This window comes from Gossypium hirsutum, chromosome D01 (genome assembly GCF_007990345.1).
Source record: "Gossypium hirsutum isolate 1008001.06 chromosome D01, Gossypium_hirsutum_v2.1, whole genome shotgun sequence".
In the NCBI taxonomy this organism is placed as follows: domain Eukaryota; kingdom Viridiplantae; phylum Streptophyta; class Magnoliopsida; order Malvales; family Malvaceae; genus Gossypium; species Gossypium hirsutum.
Window position 1 is genome coordinate 49,454,703 of NC_053437.1, and position 22,403 is coordinate 49,477,105.

At 33.2% G+C, this 22,403-nt stretch overlaps 1 protein-coding gene across 8 annotated transcripts; it reads left to right on the forward strand.

Moving 5' to 3' along the window:
• Positions 1–13,692: 13,692 nt before the first annotated feature.
• LOC107922243 (squamosa promoter-binding-like protein 2) lies at positions 13,693–18,365 on the forward strand. 8 transcript variants are annotated; one of them, XM_041087322.1, is made up of 7 exons: positions 13,695–13,841; positions 14,437–14,463; positions 15,175–15,338; positions 15,520–16,272; positions 16,474–16,610; positions 16,866–17,108; positions 17,891–18,365. In XM_041087322.1, exons 4-7 carry the CDS (start codon positions 15,572–15,574, stop codon positions 18,217–18,219), a joined length of 1,410 nt encoding a protein of 469 aa, XP_040943256.1. In that variant the 5' UTR covers positions 13,695–13,841; positions 14,437–14,463; positions 15,175–15,338; positions 15,520–15,571; the 3' UTR covers positions 18,220–18,365. The 8 variants fall into 8 exon arrangements, with proteins under 8 accessions (XP_040943262.1, XP_040943256.1, XP_040943261.1 ...); XM_041087324.1 differs by having other exon boundaries at positions 13,726–13,841; positions 15,533–16,272; XM_041087323.1 differs by lacking the exon at positions 13,695–13,841 and adding an exon at positions 14,221–14,321.
• The last annotated feature ends 4,038 nt before the right edge of the window (positions 18,366–22,403 follow it).

A 22,403-nucleotide genomic window follows, 5' to 3' on the forward strand; every position in this document is an offset into this window, starting at 1 on the left:
AGGCTTTCGACAAAAAAAATTGTAAAAAGAATGATTCAAAATGCGTGGAACGTCTAGAAACAAGAATTGGTTGTAAAGTGATAATGGGTTTGAAGAAAGATAAGGCAAATAGATAGTAAGTTTTTAAATATACACAATCATGAACTCCTTACACTTAGAAGTGCAAGTTTTCTTTGTGGACATCAAAAAATAACGATGGCCTAAAAGGATCTTATCAATACATTGTACGAAACCAACTCGAAAAATTGTATCTTTTTTAAGTCAAGAATCTGGTGGTCATTATAGTATTGATTGTACTTTAGTTAATATCTAAAATTATCTAGGAAATAAAAGAAAGAAATTTCTTAGAAGGGGATGCGCAAAGGTTATACAAGTACTTTAAAGAATGTGAAACAATAGATCTTGATTTCATTTATGCCATTCAAGTTGATGACTGTGGTCACATGAGAAATTGTTTTTGGGTGGATGTGAGATCGAGAATCGCATACTACTTTGGAGATATCATCACTTTTGATGCTACATGTCTAACAAATCGATATGGTATGCCTTTTGTACCATTTTGTAACACCCCTAATCCGTCTCCGTCGCCATATTAGGGTTATAGAGCATTATCGATCAATCAGAAAATATTTATCATCATAACACTTAATAAATTAGTCTCAATCAAAATCATATCAAACATATTCATTTGGTCCCTAAATCGAGCCTTTGAGGCCTTGAAAATAGCTTAGAAGTAATTCGGGACTAATTTAAAACAAAATAGAAGTTTTAGGTAAAAGTTACAAAAATATGAAAACATAGGTCACACGGCCGTGTGGCCAGGCCGTGTGACAATCTAACAAAGGGACACACGGCCGTGTCTCAGCCCATGTCATCACCCGTGTAACTCACTGAGTAGGGTCACACGGCCATATCGCAGGCCGTGTGCTAGGCCGAGTAACTCTCTGACTTGTCACACACACCCATGTCGCAAGCTGTGTGCTAGGTCGTGTAACTCACTAACTTAAAACACTACGATTTTACAAATGACACACGGCCGTGTAACAGCCCGGGTGATCCATAAATGACCCTAAATTCAAGTCATTTCAAGGCCAAATCATACCTAACTAACCATTCCATTTGGGCACACATTCTAGGGATTTAAACATCATTCAAACACTCCTAAACATACCATTTCAAACATCCTAATTCATATAATCAATATGTCATTCAAAGGCACCACATTTATATCAAAACATCATTAACCCAAAATAAGTCAATATTGTCATATTCCAAGCATAAAAACCTAGTTCATTTATCTACCAAATGATGTAAAAAATGATCATTTCCAAGCCATCACAGACATACCAAAAGACCATGCATTTCAATTACCTAAATGTGGTCAAAATGACCTAACTTAACAAGCATTACAAGTCTATCAAACCAAACATAATCTTCAAAGCATATGCATACCAAAACATCCATTACACATTCAAGCAATACCATTACAAAAGGTACTATACATGCCATATATAACCTTGGCCAAAATATACCAAAAACTACCGATATGGTTGTTGGATAGTGTGATAGGTCTCCGACGAGCTTCCAACCGATCGAGCTTTCGATTATCTATAAAACAAAGGAAAGTTTTTACGTTAGCAACTAGTAATTAGTAAGCTCGTATGAATTTAAACATAACTTACTATTTCATTAGCACAATTTATAGAATAAGCACAATATCGTAACTAAGACCATAAACTTAGCATAATCCTATGCAAGCACCGTAAAACTCATAAGTTAGGATGCTTAACCATGATACAAATGTATTCAATCATATATTAGGTAAGTTTCACATATACATCATTCAATTCATCAACTTTTTCATATGATCATAAATCGTTTCATTTGTATGCTTATCGTGCCATTTCCTTTACTTACCCATTGAACAATCTAGAATTACATCAGATATTCGAGAATGCTCACACATAGTGTGCCTTTCCGTATAACCGTAACCTTTCCTTTTTAATAATGCTCACACGATCTGTGAAATGGGTCTATTCACACGAGTTGTGGGTCGGAATGTTAGCTACACGATGCTGCTCACACAAGTTGTGGATAATTTACAACAAATATAGGACCTCAACCATTGGTAGGACATTCAAGACTAGTACCCGAAACATGAAATCCCTAATGACATGTCATTCGTATCCTAAAAATTCTTAAGACTCAAATAAGATTCGTTATACGCCTATTATTCATACATCATTACATATGCAATTTCAAGCCCGTTGATATTAATAAAACATAGTAAATAATCAATTAGACTATCAATAATATGATCATAATTCATACGAACATACCTTGATAACTAAGGTCGTAGAAGTAGTGTTGCAAACTAATCCGAAGCTTTAGTCTTTCCTCGATTTAAGTCCGATTGTGGCTTATCTTGATCTAAATAGATAATTTTATTCAATTAAGTACTTCAAGTATTCAATTTAATCCATAATTCATATTTATGTAAAATTACAAAATTACCCCTAACAATTTAACTTTTCACAATTTAATCCTTAAGCTCATAACTTGAATATAACTCATTTTAACCTAAATCCAATTTAACAAATGCTACAAGGGACCTTGAAACAACCAATAATTACCAAAAATCCAAAAGAAATTCATTGAACAGGAAAAAAAAGTGTAATGTTTACAAGCAACATGGATATGCAAAAACTACATGTCTTATTAACAAACGATTGAAGTATGTATACATTTATTTTTAAGTAGATATTTCAAATTTGAATAGTTTAATAGAATTAGATTCTTTTTTTTTATGTCTAAGGTGGATATAAACTTGTCATCAACAAGAATAGATCCTATGTCATTTATAAGGAGATAATATTTTTAAGGTAAATTAATTAAGCAATTATATATTGATTAAATAATATTTTAAAGGACTAATTTTTTTATAAATTATGTTAGACAAAACACGTTAGCGAACAAAATAAATTAATTATAAATAAATACATATGAAATAAAATATAAATAAAATGATTTATAAATAATTTATCAAATACGAAAATAAAATAAGACCATAATAAACAGTGGAAATAAAGGAAAAATAAGATTTTACGAAATGTTGAGGCCTGTGAAACATAGTTTCCTTAAGATAGATTCGGTCGCTCTTACGGTTCTTGGAGTAACGTTGGTCGAATGTCTACTAGGATACAACAGTGATCAAAGTAGCAACATCTCTACAATGATCAATGAACGAACAATGTCTTTTTCTATCACCGAAATGTTTGAAAATACGAAGGAGGAAAAAGAAGAGTTTTGAGAACAACAAAATTTCGGCAAGAGAAATTATCAGAGAGTATGAGTGTATAAAACCCTTCAGAAATCATGGCCTTTTATAGGCATGGAGAGTTGGAATTTTGGAAAAAAATATCCACAAAATTAATTTGATTTAAAAATTTTATTCAAGCAGATTTTGTCTGTTGAGGAAAATAAATATATTAGCCCAATTGGTTTGATTTTGAATATTTCTCATCGCCCACGTCGTACAACTATGCCTCAACCACTTCAGGTTTAAACTTGCACCCCCTCCCTGTGCACAAGACAAGATTACAAACTTAATCATTCAATTACTTTTTAAGAGAGTTCACATATATAAACACATCTCACACTTGGTATCTAACCAATATGAGATCTAAGCCTTTACTTTTCTTCAACAATATTTCTAAGTAGCTTACTTTGAGCATCAATTTCTCATTCATCACTCAACCATTTTGAGCATATGATATACCGTTGTAAAGGTCTCATGGAGTAGAATACGAAACCATAATTTTATGATTCAATTCTTTACCTTTACCTATTGAGAATATGCCTCAAAATTCTCATAAAAGTAAATTTTCCAACACATTATATATATATAAATATTACACGAATCTCATCTCGAAAATTTTTCCAAGTATTACTGAAAAACTTAATTTACCTTAAAAAATTAAATTGATAATACACTATTTTACTCTTTTTCTCGTATTATTACGAGGGAATAACACTAAATTATAGTTGTTAACCTTTTAGCAAGACATTTTTTTACCTCATGTTTTTTTTAATCAAAATGACTTTCATTTGAGATTTGTACCTTCAGCTGACAATTTGTTTTTAATCAAATAGACCTTCACTTGAGATTTGTATTTTCAACACTAAATCTATTGCTTAAATGTAAAGAAGCCACCCTTCAACTGATGACCTGACTCCCTTGGGGGAATCCCCAGATTCAAAACAGTCGAGGAAGATGAACCGTGGTCACCATTAACCAAATGAATGTAGCCCAATGCAAAAGCACAATTCCACTATCTTCAAAATTACATATAGACACGTGTTTGTGAACATCGGTAACCCTACAACTAGAACATCCAATGTTTGAACAAACAAGTTCCCTAAGATTAAACATTTGCAGTCAAAATCCTAGCACTTGTGATGCAACCAAAGATTCACCCCTTACCTTAGACACAGGTCATTGTATGTTACTCACACTTGTCTTGCAACCATGTCAGCCTTATCTTGCCCACATTCTAAAGAGATAAAGGTTTTCCTTCGGGTGGGGTCTTCGAAGAGATTCAACCGAGCCACTCTTCAATGTCTTGTATCTTATACAATGCTTTAATGCAATTAGTTATGCTAAATTTCTCATCACTTGGTTTTGTGGTGACCTCATAACCCATCTAAATCAGAGGCAAAAGAACAAAGCAAGTAAATAGCCATAACTGGTAAAAGCCAGTCATATGTAACAAAAGCCACAACCATGCAAAATGAAAGTACAGTTCCAAATGCATATGAACTTTAAAGTCACCAGTGGATCTTCTAATCCTCCGCTTTTTGGCCTTCTTCTCGCTAACCATTGTGAATCACAATCAGATAATACTAAACCCAACTCTTCTACTATTAATGAAGTAATGGCCGGAACATGGAATCATCCACAAGCCTGGCACACAAAGACGTTAAATATTTTCTTTGTTTGACAATTCAACGCTTGGAAGAACAATTTATATGACAGATTGATTGTGTGTAGTACGATGTTAAACCACCATCAATATCAACAAAAATGTTATAGCATAAGTAACGGCTTACTTCGTTCCAAGCCAAGGTAAGGGTGACATGTTCTCTTATGGATAACCGAGATCAAGAGTGAAAACTGTTAATATTTGAAGGCAGCCACTGTTCCCATGGCAGTATATCACATAGGGTAGAGGTTTTCCTTCAAGACTAACCAGGGTGATACGAGTCACAAATCTTGCAGCCAAAGCGCATTGGATCTCCGTTACGAGCATCAACGAACCAATTTCGGTAGAAGATGGAATACAAGCCCAAGTTCTTGAAGGCAAGGCCCAATAAAATGATTCCAAGCCCAAACAAGAAGACAAACCATACTTACTTGAAAATCAGGTCAAATTTTCAAAGTGGTTCAATTTGTAAAGTTTTATTTTTTTAAATACTTAGTTTAAATTTTTATGTAGATATTCAGTCCAAGAGGCCCAATTAAAAGCCCTTGGCCAAATTTCCATTTAAATATTAAAATAATTAGGAGTTTTTTTATTTTTAGTTTTCTAATTAGATTAGGAAAACACTTGAGAGGCTTATATAAAGGCTTGGCCGGCCACCTTGTTATTCACTTCTCAAATATATTAAAAATTTCAAATTTGTTTAACTGCGGAATTCTCCTTGAGTTTTTCTCCAAGAATTCTCTCTTGAGTTTTCTTTAGAAGTTATTTTAACAATCTTTTGATTGTGGGAGCCATCTTCAGCCTTCTTCTTGCCATTGATATTCCTTTGGAGGGGAGATTAGAGCCGTTTGAAGGGAGTTGTGATATCTTTCGGGATTTCAAGGCTTATTAGGACTTATCTTTTAATTTTTTGTTGTCAATTTTTTTCTTTTAAATTATGCTTGTGTCGATTTTATTTAATCACTTTGTTTGTTGTTCTTGTTGCATTTCAGGCGTTCCAAAGCATTCCAAATCTGATTCGCCCTCTTCTTTACTAAAGATCAGATCGCCCCTTTTGTTCTTGGCAGCAAAATTCGTTCAAAATCCCTAAATTCCTTGTTCTTACCGATTTCTTCTTTTCATATTTGGGTTGTTTTGATTGCTGGAATTTTGGGAAAATTTAACTTGCTGTTTGTGTCTTTCTTTTCAGATTCGGCAGATTGGAGTATTCTTTGGGGTTCAATTACATGTTCTTGATTCCCCAAGAACCTTTATTAACACTTATTCCTATTCTCAATTTGATTCTTTGCTGGTTTGGGGATTTTTATTTCAGATCTGGAAATTCAAAGTTCTAATCTTTTAATTTCTATTTCGTTTCAGATCTATTCGTTTAGAGCCTCGTAGGAGTTTTCTCGTGACTTGGCAACTCGATCTTGGTCCGCGCACAACCCCCTATCATTTGGTATCAAATTTTGGGCGTTTTGGGTGTTCTTGGTTGATTTCTAAACTGATCTCTATTTTTTAAACTACAAACAGCAGTTTTACCCAGAAAATTTTTTCAAAAAAAATTCATTTGAGTTGGTAAATGTTGTCCAATTGATCTGAAATTTTACATACATATTTTTGGAACTATTATTGAATATAAAAAAATATTTCCCACAAAAAATTCAGTCCAAAAAGTCAAAAAAAAATTTGAAAAAGACAAAATCCAATAAAAATTTAAAAAAAATTCAGCGGGTTGATTTTGGTGCCCAAAATTTTCAGATCAAAATTTCAATATTTAAGGACATTCCAGATTTAATTTTGTGATTTTTGGAGATCGAGAACACCTCGAATGAAGTTGTCAAGTTACTCCGCAGTTTTTCGGGTTTTTCTGGTTTTAGCAATTTTTATTGATTCGTAGCTGTAGGTTTTCATTTGTTTGCCTTTATTCTCCCTTTACACTATCTAACAATTTATTGTTTCTTGTGTTATTAGGATTTTTAAAGTGTGCACAATTCTTCCTCGGTGCGACACAAATCAATTGGTGTCACGTCAGTTTTTTGGCATCCTAGTGCAAATTAGGATTCTTTGGTAGTTCGGTTCATACACTTTCTAATTTGTTGATATAGACTCTAATAAAGAACTCACAAGACTGAATTCTACCTCATTGAGAATTTGATTTTTCTTTTTGAGTGATTAACGGTGAGGTTTGCTAACTTTCTTTTTGAGTGATTGAGTGTTTATTTTGCAGGTTTTTGAAAATGTCTAAGGTTGGTCAAGGTGAGAATGATGTCCATAATAAATTGAAAATGATCCAACAACAGTTAGACGAACGGGCTGCCATACTTCAAACATTGAGTGCTACTATCAATGAGATGCGAGTGGAGAAAAGAGCCCAACGATGACAACTTAATTCAAGTGAAAGGGCAGAAATGAGAGTGCCAAGAAGGCGAACATCCAACGAATATTCGAGAAGAGATTCATATCATGACTCCTATTCAACGAGGAATTCAAGACGATGCAAAGCAAGTTTCGAGAGTGAAGTTTTCAAGGGGATCATTGTTCGTATGCAAGTCATTCTGTACATACCCAACGAGAGTCTTTTCGTTCTGATTCATTTGTAACATCTCTATCTTGTAATGAAAGAAAGACAGAAAAAGAAATCAAAAAAGAAAAAGAGAATGAAAAAGAGAAAAAAGAGATTGAGAGTGGAAAGGAATGTGATACAGACAAGAAAATTGAAAAAGAAATTGAAGAAACAAAAGAAAAAGACGAGGAAAGGGTAGTGAGGAATGTTTCCACTAACCAAGATATGAATTTTTCTTGTGTTGCTACTTTTTAGGTTTCCGAAATACCGAAAGATAACTTTCAACTTCAATACCTTTCCGATGAAAGACGCTTTCATACGATTAACATAGGCAAGGTTGAAGATGAAATCACACTACATGAGCCCAAAGGTAAGCGAGGTAAGGAAATTTTAGCAACAGAGTCCCGTGCAGATTTGAAATTTATTGGTGACTTAGTTCTTAAAAGATCCATTCATTTTGATCCAATTAATTGTTATTCTTTGATTGTGGTTGATAAAGTCATTACGAAAGGAAGCGTGAGTTGTTATTCTCTTAATTTGCCTTGTGTAAAATCTTCGAATTTGTGCAAATCTATTTTGGCAAATACTTTCTATTGTTTTGATACTTGGTTTTTGAATAAGGTAACGAAATTTGCTGTGACAGCCCAAAATTGACCCTAGTCGGGAAGTGGTTTCGGGACCGCTAAACCGAGTCGCAATAATAATTAGATGTTATATCCTATGTTTATTTCATGTGAAAGTGCATGTGTGAAAATTTCATGCTTTGATTTTGCCAATTGTGAGTGAAATTTTGAAATGTGACTCATGTGAAAATTTTTGCAAATGCTATAGGCTAATTTGTAGTGGCCAAATAACTTATAGTATGAAATAGGTGGATTTGCATGTCAAATTTCCCACCTTAAAACAAGGTGGCCGGCCATGATGGGCATGATGAGCAATTGTGCAATTTTTTTTATGGAAATTATGGCATAAGTATGGCACAAATAAAATATGTTAATTTGTGTCATAAAATGTTGGGATAAAACAAATAAAATAAGGGGCATGGGCATAAAATAATGAAAAGGAGTATGGTGAATACAAAAAAAAAAATGTGTGTGTAGTTGTTTGTCCCCCCATTGCCGTGAGCTAAAGAAAAGAAAGGAGAGAATTTTTGTTCATCCTTTTCTCATCTTCATACTTGCCGAAACTAGAAAGAAAAACAAAGAAAAAAAAATTTCTCATCCTTTGGTTCATCCTTGGCCAATAATTTTAAGGAGGAAGGAAGAAGAAAGGTGAAGAGGTTCGGCCATGCATGTAGCTAGGCTAAGGTATGTTTGATGATGTTCCATGAGATGCATGCATGTTTTAGTTGTTAGCTTGAGTTCTACCTAGCCCATGGTCTAAATCTTGCTATGTGATGGAAATGACACTTGACCATGGATGCATCATTCTTGGTTGATGTTTGATGTGGTGGTGATGAGACATGAGGATGAGTTAAGATTCGACCTAGGTAGAGGTTGTGTTAATGCCATTGCATGCTAAATATGAAGCTTGTTAATGATGCATGTGATGATGACTTGATGATTCTTGAACCTCCTTTTTAGCATTTTTGTGTGAGCACATATGTGCATTGGTTGCTAAATGGAGAAGGATCGGCTAGCAAGTTGTGTGCTAAGGCCGAATGTAACTTTGCATGTTAATGAGCAATGCATGTGTTAAATTGATGGAAAGGGGGAGGATGCTTTACTAGTGTGTATATGTGTGTATTAAGTGTTGAAATCGACCCCAAAAATAGACATGCATATTCGGCCAAGGGGGAAAAATTAGCTAATATGTTGTGTTGATGCATGATTTCACATGTATGTGACTTTAATGTCTAATGTATAAATATGGGCTAAGTGCCTTGTGTTCATCTTTTTGATGCCTAAATGATGAAATCAATTTATTTGTTTAATTAAGCTCAAGAGCAAAGGGGAAATAGATCCGATAAAGGGAAGGAAAAAGTGGTCGAATAGTTAGCGGAATCGTTCGACAACACCCGAGGTAAGTTCTTGAGTAAGAGAGCTTAAATTACGATGTGATTAAATCATGTTTTAAGCAAATGAAAATCATGCTCTATGTGTGGCTATTGAGCCGAATGTGCAAGGATGATATGTGCCTTGTGTTTGAGTTTTGCAAATGAAAATGAAATACGAATGTGCCATGAATTATTGTTAGATGTGCATGATTAATTGAATGCTGTCCGGGCTAAGTCCCGAAGGCTTTGTGCTAAGTGACTATATCCGGACTAAGATCCGAAGGCATTTGTGCGAGTTATTAATTCCGGGTTAAGTCCCGAAGGCCTTTGTGCGAGATACTAATTCCGGGTTAAGTCCCGAAGGCATTCGTGCGAGTTTTAAAATCCGGGTTAAGTCCCGAAGGCATTGTATGAGTTACTATAACCGGGCTATGTCTCGAAGGCACTTGAACGAGGAGCTATATCCGGTTAAATTCCGAAGGTACGTGATTTTGGTAATGAATGAGCTTGCTGTAAAATTTCAGCTAATACTCGAAAAACATCCCAATATTGGGATATGTTACGTATGTGTTGAATTTAATCGAGCCCTTACAAATAAATATTCGCTCAGTTGATGAACGAGCTACCGGCCTTCGGCTAAGTTGGTCTTTTGTGTATGTACATAAGGATTAACGTTGTGAAGTAAGTTTGATGTCGGAAATTGTGTATTATGAAATATTCCGTTTAGCTAAATGTGTGCTATTCTTTCGTTATGCTGGAATTCCTTGCTCAAAACTTACTAAGCATAAATTGCTTACTTCGTTCCATTGCTCCTCTGTTTTATAGATTTTTGGTTCTCCAGCTATCGGACTCGGGATCTTGAAGTCGAAGTCGCCCACACTATCAAAGGCTCTTTTGGGTACTCTTTTGGTTGAATTTTGATATGGCATGTATAGGACGACCCATTGTTGTTTTTCGAGTACTTTATGTGATGTGTAAGTTTTGGATAGCCATGCGAAAATGGCTTATACGTGTTTGAGTATAATGTTATAATCATTTGGTGTGGATATGCTTGACAAGGATTGGCCACGGGGATGGTTAATCACTTTCATAAATTGTGCTATGTATGCAAAAAGGGCTAGTTGAACCATGAAATAGGTAAAGCCTACCTTAAAGGTAGATGCTGACAACATCAGTGACGTAGATTTGGAAAATCACAAAAAAATAGTAGGAATGGAATTAAATAGTGAATAAATTATGTAAACAAACCTTGAAGAATCTACTTTCATAGGAAAGTAACGAAACAATCATACGGACAGTATGTTAAGAGATATTAAGGTTCTCGTGAGACAGGGTCAGAACGGGTTCTGGGTTCCTTGTTCCGATTTTGGAAATTGATTATAAATTAACCAGAGATAATTAGGAGTCATACCATATATGTATAGATTCCTCTCTGAGTCTAGTTTCTATAGAAACAAACAGCATCAGTATTGGAGCCCTGTACAAGGAGATATCCAAGTCGTAATGCGCAAAGGTCAGGGTAGTCGATTCCTGTAACATGGGAGACTTTAACTAATAAACTGTACTAATTGGCCCGATCAAAAATTCTAGAAAAAAAATATGTAGATGGGCATGTGAGTCTAGTTTCAGGGAAAAATCACGAAACTGATTTTCGAGTTGTGAAGCTCAAGATATGATTTTTATAGCGACTAGTACACAGATTGGGCAGCGTCTGGAAATTTTTCAAAGTTTGTTAACACCTCGTGTTCGACTCCGGTGTCAGACTCGGGTTCGGGGTGTTACATTTGCCAAGTTTGTTTTCAATTTATATTCGTACCTTAAACAATTTCTGTGGTTATACATAAAATTTGAGTTCCATTTGACAAAGGTTAACTCAACAACGGAGCTTCGACTACACTATGCCCCCGATGAGCGAAAGTTTGTATTCAATGAAAAAGGTAAAATCGACCCTTATTCTTCTGCTTATAAAGGTAAGATGCTTGAAACTTTTGAAACACCTTTGTACTCCTCGGATAGTGACAAAGATCGTGTTGATGATTTAATTTTTGTAAAACACTTAGATCGAAACGTGCTTGACTATCCTATTTTATTTCTTGATGATCTATCTGTTTTAATCGTTGATAAAAAGATTATTGTTTTTGATGCATGTGTGAGTGAATCTATAGTCCGTCGATTAATGCATGGTATGATTGTGCAACTCTATGAACCGTGTAAACCTTTTCAAATACCTACTTGTGACGATTACGTTTACCATTTGATTTATTACTTGCAATTTATTCATGGTTTGTGGAAACAGTTTGAGATGATTACTCGCGATTTATTCAATGTGGCTGAATTATCTCCATTTAATTTTCAGATTCGAGGACAAATCTTTTTGAGGAATGGGGGAATGATACGAGTCACAAAGGCCTTAGGATGCGTACACGAAAGAAAGAGAAAATCAAGATTGACTTTCTTGTTTTCAAGAAAATCAAGAAACCGAATCTTGGCCCAATCTTGCTGTTTGGAGCGATTTCAAGAATCAAGAAAATCAAGATTTCAAATCTTGGAAATCTTGGTCCAAAAAACCAAATCTTGCAGCCAAAGCGTATTAGATCTCCGTTACGAGCATCAACGAACCAATTTCGGTAGAAGATGGAATACAAGCCCAAGTTCTTGAAGGCAAGGCCCAATAAGATGATTCCAAGCCCAAACAAGAAGACAAACCATACTTACTTGAAAATCAGGCCAAATTGTCAAAGTGGCCCAATTTGTAAAGTTTTATTTTTTTAAATACTTAGTTTAAATTTTTATGTAGATATTCAATTCAAGAGGCCCAATTAAAAGCCCTTGGCCGAATTTCCATTTAAATATTAAAATAATTAAGATTTTTTTATTTTTAGTTTTCTAATTAGATTAGGAAAACACTTGAGAGGCCTATATAAAGGTTTGGCTGGTCACCTCGTTATTCACTTCTCAAATATATTAAAAATTTCAGATTTGTTTAAGTGCAGAATTCTCCTTGAGTTTTTCTCCAAGAATTCTCTCTTGAGTTTTATTTAGAAGTTGTTTTAACAATCTTTTGATTGTGGGAGCCATCTTCAGCCTTCTTCTTGCCATTGATATTCCTTTGGAGGGGAGATTAGAGCCGTTTGAAGGGAGTTGTGATATCTTTCGGGATTTCAAGGCTTCTTAGGACTTATCTTTTAATTTCTTGCTGTCAATTTTTTTCTTTTAAATTCTGCTTGTGTCGATTTTATTTAATCACTTTGTTTGCTGTTCTTGTTGCGTTTTAGGCGTTCCAAAGCATTCCAAATCTGATTCGCCCTCTTCTTTACTAAAGATCGGATCGCCCCTTTTGTTCTTGGCAGCAAAATTCGTTCAAAATCCCTAAATTCCTTGTTCTTGCCGATTTCTTCTTTTCAAATTTGGGTTGTTTTGATTGCTAGAATTTTGGGGAAATTTAACTTGCTGTTTGTGTCTTTCTTTTCAGATTCGGCAGATTGGAGTATTCTTTGGGGTTCAATTACATGTTCTTAATTCCCCAAGAACTTTTATTAACACTTATTCCTATTCTTAATTTGATTCTTTGCTGGTTTAGGGATTTTTATTTCAGATCTGGAAATTCAAAGTTCTAATCTTTTAATTTCTGTTTCGTTTCAGATCTGTTTGTTTAAAGCCTCGTAGAAATTCGGCACGAGATGAATTGAAATGATTCATAGAATTCGGCAAAGTTTTCATGCTGCTGAGTTGAAAGGATTAAGAAGGAGATGAAAAATCAATATGTCATGAGATCAATGAACTAAAATAGTCATTTTAATCCTATAAGAAGTTAGAGTTTCTAGAAGAAACCAAGCTGTGAAAGCCTTCTAAGTATGAGAATTAAGCTGGTGATAATGATTGCAGAAGGGAATTATTTTTTAAATAATTAAAATTGAGTTAAAAAAAAAGTGGGTAATATTAATATTTTTATATATTTTAAAAATTGATTGATTTTAATACTTAATTAATTAATTTCACAATCAATCTTTATCTTGCCGTCGTTTCCAATCACGCTGTCGTTGAAGCTGTCATCGTCGAGTTGACTCGTCATAGCCGAGTCAAGTGAATCGGTTGAAAATTCTTTTCTGGCTCGCTACCAACACTATTAAGTACTTCTTACCGCCACGTGTCCTTATTTTTAATTACTTAATTACTACACGGAAAGGAAAGAAAATGCTTTCGTCCCAAAAGGCGAAGGTATTTTTTTCCGCTTTAGTTGTTTCTGCCATTGTTTTTTCCTCTATTTTCAGTCTCCGAGTCAGACTCAGATGAGGGCGATCGTAAGTACTCACCAGTAAGTTTCTTCTCTTTCTTTTTTAAAAGATTAATAAAGAGAGTGATAATGAGGAACTAGAATTTCTAAAAATGGAGAAACATCTTGTTTTTGCGCCTCAGATTGATACATTAGTTTCTTCATACCTTCTATTATTATATCAATTATTTGAACTTTAGAAAAGGTAATATGAAAAGAAAATTATATATGCATTTTCAAAAAACAATAAATTCGTTATTGTTACTTTCCTTTTGGTATCTTGTTTTCTGGGGAAAGTGAAGGAAAACGACTACGTTTTCTTTATATATACAGTTTTCCTTTTTGTTTTCCACTTTATATTTCTGGCTGAAATTTATTTACTATAAAATGAATAAAGATGTGATGGGTGATAGCCGGTAAGGGAGCAGATACTTTCTAAAATTTATTTTCTGTCATGATTTCTATAAAAGAAATTAGTTTACTTATTTCTGTTTCTGTTTCAGTGCGGAACTAATAACTTCTGTATGTAAAATAAATTTACGACTTATGAGTATAATTTCATTTCTTGAAATGATTCTCTTTTGATGCATTTCTTGTATTTGACTTTTTTGTTGATTGCTTCTTATATTTTCTGTAGGGGTAAGAACTAAGAAGAGGTTGCTGGGTACCTTTCTTTTTCCCTTCTTAAGGCTATAACTTTTGATTTATGGTAGATTAGGGTTTAATTCAATATTTTTTTTTCAAGTATTCATCGGTCTCTTGTGGGTCTCAGTCAGGGACCTACTTTGTGGGATTGCCCGGATAATTGAATTATTGAAGTGAATTATTGAAGATGTGAAATTTTTTAGAGTACGGTAACATCAGCGAAGTTTAATCGTCAGATTTTTTTTTTCTTTTACCCCTTGAAAACTGTTACTGCTTCCTATAATAATTGGTGATAGAGAGCCGATTGTTAATGGTGCAAAAACCTGGTAACTAGTTTCCGATGGGTTGATAGATAAGGGTAAACTCCTCTAGGATTTTGGTCCAAGTGTTGCAAGTTTAGGGAGCGCTTTGATACACACACTTATTTACTTGGGACTGAAGTGAAACTTTTTATCCGGATGGTGTAGACTTACTTATTACAAGAGTGAACAGTGAGATCCTTTGGAATTATGCTATTAACATGTCATTGTCTGCAGAATGAAAGGAGGAGAAAAGCTGTACCACTTTTCTTGCTCCGAATTTTTAGACTTAATCTATGATTTTTTTTGCATCCTTGCTTAAGTTATCTGTTTTATAAAGATGGAAATTGATATCTGCGTAAAAACTTGCTTGGATTGAAAATCGGTTGCTAGTTTAGTTCAACCTCTCTGATATTTGTTGCGTTTTTCAGTGAAGCATATTTGAATTGTCATCAGCAAATGCTTTTAGCGAAAAAATTGGGGAAGGGGAGAACGAACTACTGTTATGTTAAAGTGGATTGACATTTTTCTAAGTTGCACTCCTCTAGATCTGAAAAACAGAGATGATTGGACTCTGATGCCGTTGGATGTATAGGTAAAATTTGTTCTTTACATAACAGAATGATTTTGCATATTTTTGGTTTTGCATGCTCTGTATCCATATGGAGTCCACAAATGGTTTCCTTCATGTATAGTTGAATTTAGCATAATTGAATCTTCTTTGCCCGGTTTATTTCCTTTATAAATTGAACAAGCGTCAAAGGTTATACTTTCAGGATCTGGTGACAGGTTGCTTCTGTTTTATATGAAGACTGTGCTTAGTGTTCTATGAGTTCTATCTCTCCGATGGATTGGAATGCCAAAACGCCTTTGCAATGGGACTGGGAAAACTTGATGATGTTAAATGCAACACCCGCTGAAATTCCAAGGAAGCTCAGACCTGAAGAGTGGGATATTGATGGAGAGGGAGGAATAAACTCAGGGCCTTTCTATTCTTCTGGTGCTGCTGGAGGTAGTGGTGGTTCTGGCTCAGATTTGGGCCTTGCTTCTTTGTCTAAAAGTTCAAAATCGGCATCTATTAATTCTTCTTCTATGGGGGAGGTAAAAATGACCAAATTTACTTCGGAAGCCTTTGAAGCTATCCCAGATGATATTAGCAACCAGAACGAAGCTTTCAGGGCTGAGCTGGCTGGTACTTCCCCAACACTTGAGGCTTCAGTTGGCTCTGGTGAGCCATTGCTCAGTTTAAAGCTTGGTAAACAGACATACTTTGAGGATGTTTCTGGAGGAAGCAATACTAAGAATTTGTCTTATTCTTCCACTTCTGGACAATCTCCTGCCCAAGCAAAGAGATCTAAACCCAATTGTCAGGGCATACATGTTCCGCGTTGCCAAGTTGAAGACTGTAACTTTGACCTCTCCTCAGCGAAGGATTACCATCGGAAACACAGAATTTGTGAAAGTCATTCAAAGAGTCCAAAGGTCATTGTACGTGGTCAGGAACGCCGGTTCTGCCAACAGTGTAGCAAGTAAAATTTTTTCTTTATTCTGATGATTTTTACATTGGAAGTTGATTGTATCCAAGAATATTTTCTTTATTGATTGGGTATTTGCATGGTGATGTTTTACTTATCTTAGTATCAAACAGTAGTAGGTATTTGATTCCTTATTGTTGGGCTTGTGAACTGTTGATGAATGTTAAAATCATAATTATGTTAATGCTGTCAAAGGTTCCATGGCCTGTCGGAGTTTGATGAAAAGAAGAGAAGTTGTCGCCGGCGCCTTTCTGACCACAATGCAAGACGCCGCAAACCACAGACAGAAGCATTCCACTTCAGTGGTACAAGATTTTCATCTTCACCAAATGGTATCAGTTTCAGACTTAGATTTGATGTTTTTTATGCATATAATTTTGTTGTATGTTACTTGTCCATCAAGATATTATGCGAGTGACTTAATTCATGCTTACTGAGTAGTTGCTTGATTTTATTCTATAACATCTTATACTCAAATAGTTTGGATCACCTTACTTCATTGGATGCTATGTTTCTATTATAATTACTGTCCCAGCTTTCAAGTATATGTGTTAAGGCTTTATAAGTTGTGCCTCTACTTGTTGCAGATGGGAAGCAACAGATGAGTTTCATCTGGAATAAAGTGCCATTTCTTCATAATGCTAGACCCAATGAAATTTTTACATGGGAAGGCACATTTGATTCCAAGTCCTCTCAAATGAAAGGTTATACACCTACAAAAGTTGGAAATGTTAATGGACAGCCAAACCTCCCTGGCAATCAGCTTTTGAATTCCATCACAATGCGATGTCATGATTCCAATGGATTCCTGCCCTCCAAGGGCAAGCAAAGTATAGATGACATTCTCAACCAAAGTTTGGTTTGTTTATCTTACTAAGAAACAAGATTTATGATATGCATTTTGATTTTGATTAATGACATATGTTATCTTCTAGTGCTAGTTTAACACAAATTGTTTTTAAATGAACTTATATATGGAGTAAAATAAATGCCCCAAGAATGTTCCCTTAAGATAAAAACATGATCAGAATCATGAGAGGATGAGCGTGAGGCCAAAGAGGTGAGAATCTTGATGTGCCACTAATTTTGCTAGGTCTCTACCTTTGAAAATTGTTTTCTCCCAAGTTAGGATAATAAATATTCAATTCTTCATCAAAAGGTAAAGAAATAACGTGCCTACTTATTTCATAAAGCTTTTGCTGTGACATGTGAAAGTGAAGGTTCTTTTTGTTTGGATAAACAGATTTAGGACAATGATTTTTCGACTTTTAGATCCTTATGCTACAAGTCCTTTCCTGAACACTTTTGGATAGCGTCTAGGTAGTTAGCAATAGATGTTTGATGATGAAACGGTTTCCTATGGAATGATCAATGTACATTAAGTGACATGCTGCCCTCAATGGGACATGGAGTAATGCTACTTGAGGGATTGGAGTTTTTTGCCGAAATATGATGTACATATGTGACAGAATGTTGAATAATTAACTTTCAGCAGAGGTACATGTTGGATGGGAGATGAGTGATGGTTCTGAAGGCCTTTAATGGTTGTTAAAATGATGCTCTCCTTATGGAACTGATGTACAAGCTTAACAAATTTGGTCAAATTTTGTAGGTGTAGAAGAATCCAGAGTTGATTCAAACATGGCTACGACGCAAGATCTTCATCGTGCTCTCTCTCTTCTGTCAAACGAATCCTGGGTTTCTTGTGAGCCAAAACACGGTTCAATTGCATACCCCGTGCATGTTAACCCTAGTACCAGTATGTCTCAGCCAGCAATGAATGCAATTTCACGAGGATTTCCAAGTGCCTTATCTGAAAACTGGCAGATGGAACAGCAGACAACTGAATCTCAAGTGCATAATAGTGATGGTGACAACCATTTCCAAGAGTTCCAGCTGCTCAAGGCTCCCTATTATAGTGGCTTTTATTCCAATCAATGAGCTGAATGAGTGCGCTCAATTCAGCCAATTTGAAATTTGTGATCCCACACTCAAAGCTTAAACAATGTTTTGTTTTGGTAGGAACTCTCGGATATTCCAGTTTGCTGTTTTTCTTTTTCTAAAAAAGAATTTTTCATTTACTTTTACAACTTTGTTTCTTCACTAACTTCAATTTTTTTTGTTTTTGGGTATAAATGTTGACTTTTTCAAGTGTCCATCAGGCGTATATGTGTCTGCGCTTAGGTAGTTTTGGTTTTGAAAAAGAAAATTTTATTATATTTTACAATAATCGAGTTTTTAAACTTCATTGAAATTGATTCTTCAAAATAAAAAATATATATTCCGACTTGTATGGAGAAATGAACGTAGTGCAAAATCCCTTTGGAGAGGACTGCATTTCATCCCTTGTCCTTAAAGACAATTTTGTTATTTATATACACTGCATCCACTCTTTCAATGATGGAAAAAAAATTCGGGTTAATCAAGTTGATAAGTCTTATTTTATTCTCGATTTAAAATTTTTCCGAATCGAGTCGAGTGAAATAAAATTCGAGTCGAATCGAGTAAAATTGTTCGAGTTAAATTAAACATGTTAAATTAAAATTTTGTTACAGTATAATTAATTTCATGTTAGACTACATAAATTTGAAATATTTTATAACTTTTCAAAGAAAAACAATAAAAAGATACTTTTGTATGATAAACATGAACCATTATTTAGGTCCCAAAATTTTTAATTTTTAACTTTCTTTATATATTTTTTAGAATTTTTTTTGAAATCTTTACAATTTTTTTTTAAATATAAATTTTGGAATTTTAAAAGTTATTTTGAAATTTTTTTGTAATTTTTGTTGAGAGAGACCAATTGGCTCATTTTCAAACTTGACAAGAACCAAAAGGGTATATACACTAATATATTATTCGAGTTATTTGAATTATAAAAGTCAACTCGATTCGAACTCGAAACTCAAATTACTTATTCGAGTTTAGTCAAATAATTCAAATAACTCGATTCGGTTAATTCGAAATTCAATTTTTCTTTTGATTTTTTAAATCAAATCGAATTTTACTCACTGTTAAATAATGCTTGTAACCGTCATCTTTTCCGTTTCAATTTTTTGGAATTATGTAAAATCTATTCATATAAAGAATAACACGAATATTTTAGGAAACTTGTTTTAGGCTTTCAAAATATTTTCTATTTTAGTTATATTTAAAAGGTTAAATTACACAACTGTAAAAAAAAATCTCACGCATTTAAAATAAAAAATTAATTTAAGTATTCACATTACATAGTTTGTTCATTTTTTTCATTCTCATTAAAAATGGTCACTCTCCTTAAAAATTCTAAGAAGAAACCTAACATGATGTTTTTTAACACAGAGATCAATTATTGAATACCACATAGCACAATTTACCATGTCGTAAGCGTTGCATACTAAATAAAGGACTAAAATATAATTTGCCCCAATATTAATTATTAATCAAATTAAAAGAAAAAACAATAATTAAAAAGTTGAAAAAACCTTCTTCCTCACCTTGCAAACTGTCATACAATTAGAAAAAAGAGAACTTATAGACATCCTAACAACAACATGCAGCTTTCTATCAGCTTCGTTTCTAGTTGAGTAAGGTCCAAAAACCAGCTGCCTCGGTCTCCACGCATAGCAGAGCCTTCATCGGAGACCGATTCTAAGGTCCTCGGAGGCTCCCCTTGATTACTAGGACCGACTTCATCCATAACTATCCCCCGCAAAGAATCTACGTTTTCTAACCCCAAAATTTATTATTACCCTCAATAACTCCATTAAAGAAGAAACCACTCAAAACACCATAATAACTCCATTAAAGAAGAAACAACTCAAAACACCATCAATCGGATTGTAGTTTCCAAGTCAAGATTGAAACTTTGGTTACTTTTCAAAGAACCATTCAGCTAACTCAAATCCCATTCTTTTTTTATATTGATTCTAAGAAGAATCAGAAATAAAATGTTTTGGTAATTTATAACAATTATTTTATAAAAACAAAAAACCCCAAATAAAATGTATATATTATTCAAGTCAAGATTGAAACTTTAGGTATTTTATAACAAAATGTTTATTTTTTTCAAATTTGAGGAGGAAGATGAGGTTTAGATTTTACCACTTTTTTTGAACTATTTAATTATTGTTTTCTTTTATTTTGCTTAATAATTAGTATTGGATAAATTATGTTTAGTCCTTTAAAATAGTATGCAATACTTTTGACGTGGTAAGTACGCATGTTAAAAAAATTGTTATGTAGATTTTTGTTGGCGTGTTTAATAGGAGTAACTAAAATGAATGAACTATATAATGTGAGTGTCTAAATTATAATTTAGAGTTTTTTATAATTGCGTGGCTATCTACATAGTTCACCCTATTTAAAATTGGTCTGTTTTTAAATATAATTTCTTGAGTTTTTTACCCAAATAATACAAAAAAATTTTAAAAAAACCAAAATAGTACAATTATTTTATTATGTACCAAAATGGTACAAACAGTAGTGGAGGGACTGTCACAAGCGGCGCCAATGGTGCCAGTGGCAGAGGCGGCACCCCCCATTTATTCGTATTTTTCTTATTTTTAGATTTTTTTTATAAACATAAAATACCGATAAAATATGTTTATGAAAAATTAAAATACGAAAAGAAATAAAAAACAAAAATACTATATTTACTGAAAGTAATGAAATCCGAAAAAAAAAAGAAAAATACAAACAAATGGTCAAAACAAGGGGTTTTCACTAAATTTATATAAAAAACACACTAAAATAATATATTTCAAACATTATGTACTAAAATAATATAAAATATGAAAATACGAAAATAGTATATTTTTTGAAAGTAATAAAATCCGAAAATAAGAAATGTATTAATTTAGTGTATTAATTTTTATATTATTTTATATTATTTTATATAGGCGGCACCCCCCTTTGTTCCTATTTTTCTTATTTTCAGATTTTATTACTTTCAAAAAATATACTATTTTCGTATTTTATTATTTTATATTATTTTATTACATAAAGTTTGAAATGTATTAATTTAGTGTGTTTTTTATATAAATTTAGTAAAAAACCCTCATTTTGGCCATTTGTTCGTATTTTCCTTATTTTCGGATTTTATTAGTTTCAAAATATATATTATTTTCATATTTTATTATTTTATATTATTTTAGTACATAATGTTTGAAATGTATTATTTTAGTGTGTTTTTTTATGTAAATTTAGTTAAAAAAACCCTTACTTTGGCCCTTTGTTCGTATTTTTCTTATTTTCAGATTTTATTATTTTCAAAAAATATATTATTTTCGTATTTTATTATTTTATATTATTTTAGTACATAAATTTTGAAATGTATTATTTTTGTGTGTTTTTTTTATATAAATTTAGTAAAAAACCTTATTTTGGCCCTTTGTTCGTATTTTTCTTTTTTTCGGATTTTATTACTTTCAAAAATATACTATTTTCGTATTTTATTATTTTATATTATTTTAGTACATAATGTTTGAAATGTATTAATTTAGTGTGTTTTTTATATAAATTTAGTAAAAAAACCCTTATTTTGACTATTTGTTCGTATTTTTCTTATTTTTGAATTTTATTACTTTCAAAAAATATACTATTTTTGTATTTTATTATTTTATATTATTTTAGTACATAATATTTGAAATGTATTATTTTAGTGTGTTTTTTTATATAAATTTAGTGAAAACCCTTATTTTAGCCCTTTGTTCGTATTTTTATTTTTTTCGAATTTTATTACTTTCAGTAAATATACTATTTTCGTTTTTTATTTCTTTTCGTATTTTATTTTTTCATAAACATATTTTTTTGGTATTTTATTTTTAAAACTATTTTTATTAAAAAATCCAAAAATAAAAAATACGAATAAAGGGGGGTAATTTACCAATAAAAGCCCTTTTTTTTCAAAATTTACCGAAATGGGCCAACTATTTAATTATTTACTGGAATGGTCCATTTTCCGCGAAATCGCGTCCACGTCAGCGCGATGTCAGGGTACGCGCCAGGAAATCGCGTCCACGTCAACGAGCTTTCTGACGTGGACGGAAATCGTGCCCTAGAGGACGCGATTTGCTGACGTGGCATGAACAGTTTATGTTTTTTAGCTTGAAAAACTTTGAAAGGCCATAACTTTTGGCTCG

Bases quoted from the DNA above. Each gene is read 5' to 3' on its own strand.
- LOC107922243 (XM_041087328.1), top strand. From the start codon at position 15,572: ATGAGTTCTATCTCTCCGATGGATTGGAATGCCAAAACGCCTTTGCAA. The intron at 16,611-16,865 runs GTATCAGTTTCA...TACTTGTTGCAG, and splicing joins ATTTTCATCTTCACCAAATG to ATGGGAAGCAACAGATGAGT. The intron at 17,109-17,890 runs GTATAGATGACA...CAAATTTTGTAG, and splicing joins GCCCTCCAAGGGCAAGCAAA to GTGTAGAAGAATCCAGAGTT.